Raw genomic sequence first — 2,640 nt, forward strand, 5'->3', positions numbered from 1 at the left:
GACCACAAGGTGGCCACGTCCCACTATGGGGCTACCAAGGACCACAAGGTGGCCACGTCCCATCCTTGTGGCTACCAAGGGCCACAGCGTGGCCATGTCCCACTGTGCGGCTACCAAGGACCCCAAGGTGGCCACATCCCACTATGAGGCTACCAAGGACCGTGAGGTGGCCATGTCCCACTATGGGGCTACCAAGGACCATGAGGTGGCCACATCCCATCCTTGTAGCTACCAGGGACCACAGCGTGGCCACGTCTCACTATGGGGCTACCAAGGACCACAAGGTGGCCATGTCCCATTGCTGGGGCTACCAAGGACCAGGATGTGGCCTTGTTCCATCCTCGTGGCTACCAAGGGCCCCGAGGTGGCCACATCCCACTGTGGGGCTACCAAGGACCACAAGGTGGCTATGTTCCATCCATGGGGCTACCAAGGACCACAAGGTGGCTATGTTCCATCCTTGTGGCTACCAAGGGCCACAGCGTGGCCATGTCCCACTATGGGGCTACCAAGGACCACGAGGTGGCCATGTCCCATCCTTGTGGCTACCAAGGGCCACAGCATGGCCATGTCCCACTGTGGGGCTACCAAGGACCATGAAGTGGCCACATCCCATCCTTGAGGCTACCAAGGACCACGAGGTGGCCACGTCCCATCCTTGAGGCTACCAAGGACCACGAGGTGGCCACATCCCATCCTTGTAGCTACCAGGGACCACAGCGTGGCCACGTCTCACTATGGGGCTACCAAGGACCACGAGGTGGCCATATCCCATTGCTGGGGCTACCAAGGACCAGGATGTGGCCTTGTTCCATCCTTGTGGCTACCAAGGGCCCCGAGGTGGCCACGTCCCATCCTTGAGGCTACCAAGGGCCCCGAGGTGGCCACGTCCCGCGGCCGGGCCGTACCTTGTAGACGTCGTGGGCGCCGATGATGGCGTCGAAGAGCGTGTAGAGGTCGTTGAGCAGGTCCACCACCTCGATGGGTTCGCTCATGGCCGAGATGGTGGTGAAGCCCACGATGTCGCTGAAGTACAGCGTCACCTCCTCGAAGTATTCGGGCTCCACGGGGGTCCCCATCTTCAGCGCCTCGGCCACCGAGCTGGGGGGGGTGGGGGTGGCAGGTGGGGGATTGGTGCTTGGGGGGCACTGCCCAGCTGACCCCCACGGCCACATCGGCCCCCAGTCACCTTCTCCTGCCCCATGGATCCTAAAGAGGTCCATGGGTAACCCCCACCCCGACCCCCCGGTGGCCGCCTCCTCTCCAGCCCCACAGATCCCAAATGGGGGTCCAGGACCACCCCCACCCTGACTTCAGTGGCCGCCTCCTCTCCGGCCCCACAGATCCCGAATGGGGTCCATGGGCAGCCCCATCCCTGATCCCAGTGGCCACATCAACCCTGCCCAACCTCAATAGATGATGGCCACCCCCCTGACCCCAGTGGCCACCATGTCCAGCCCCACAGATCCCAAATGGGGGTCCAGCACCACCCCCACTCTGACTCCAGTGGCCACATTGACCCCACCTAACCCCAATAAATGATGACCACCCTCACCCTGACCCCAATGGCCACCCCCTCCATGACCCCACAGATCCCAAATGGAGTCCATGGCCAACCCCAACCCTGACCCCGGCGGCCACCGTGTCCAGCCCCACAGACCCCAAATGGGGGTCCGGGACCACCCCCACCCCAATGACCTCCCCCTCCCCGGCCCCGGGGGGGGACTGACGGGGGCAGCATTTGGGTGAGCAGCTTGTCAGTCTTCTGCTTCTCGATCTCCAGCTCCTCGGTGCGCTCGCGGATGAGGTCCTCCAGGTTGCTGGAGTACTGCTCCAGCATGCGCAGCATCGAGTCGATGATGTTCGTCTTCCGGCCCTTGTTGATGCTCTTGAACTGTCAGAAATCCCAAAGCAGCGGAGAAGTCCGACCCCGAATCTCACATCCCACAGGACCCCATCCATCCCCATGTCCTACATCACCTCATCCCGGTCCCGTATCTCCAGGTTTGGTGCACCCATCTCCAAATCTCAGATCCCCAAGGGCCCCATCCATCCCTGTGTCCCCATATCCTCCCATCCCGGTCCCATATCTCAGAATTTCATCCACCCAACCCTAAATCTTGGATCCTACAGCACCCCATCCATCCCTGTGTCCCATATGATCCCATCCCAGTCCCATATCTCCATTTTTGGCCCACCCAACCCCAAATCTCGGATCCCACAGGACCCCCTCCATCCCCATGTCCTACATCACCTCATACCAGTCCCGTATCTCCAGGTTTGGTGCAACCAATCCCAAATCTCAGATCCCCAAGGGCCCCATCCATCCCCGTGTCCCCGTATCCTCCCATCCCGGTCCCATATCTCAGAATTTCATCCACCCAACCCCAAATCTTGAACCCCACAGGACCCCATCCATCCCTGTGTCCTATATCACCACATCCCGGTCCCATATCTCCAGGTCTGGTGCACCCATCCCCAAATCTCACATCCCACAGGACCCCATCCATCCCCGTGTCCCATATGATCAAATCCTGGTCCCATTTCTCCATTTCTGGCCCACCCAACCCCAAATCTCACATCCCACAGGACACCATCCATCCCCATGTCCTGCATCACCTCATCCCGGTCCCGTATCTC

The 2,640-nt window shown here is 60.8% G+C and overlaps 1 protein-coding gene across 1 annotated transcript in view; it reads right to left on the reverse strand.

The window, feature by feature from the left end:
* The window catches only part of LOC110391669 (retinal guanylyl cyclase 1-like), a 23,328-nt gene that overhangs the window by 1,061 nt on the left and 19,627 nt on the right, over positions 1-2,640 (reverse strand). The window contains exons 6-7 of the mRNA XM_021383624.1: positions 1,731-1,894; positions 909-1,101 (exon numbers count right to left, since the gene is read on the reverse strand). Coding sequence (XP_021239299.1) covers positions 909-1,101; positions 1,731-1,894 — 357 coding nt within the window. The remainder of the gene's footprint in view (positions 1-908; positions 1,102-1,730; positions 1,895-2,640) is intronic.

This window comes from Numida meleagris, unplaced genomic scaffold, assembly GCF_002078875.1.
Source record: "Numida meleagris isolate 19003 breed g44 Domestic line unplaced genomic scaffold, NumMel1.0 unplaced_Scaffold449, whole genome shotgun sequence".
NCBI classification, from domain to species: domain Eukaryota; kingdom Metazoa; phylum Chordata; class Aves; order Galliformes; family Numididae; genus Numida; species Numida meleagris.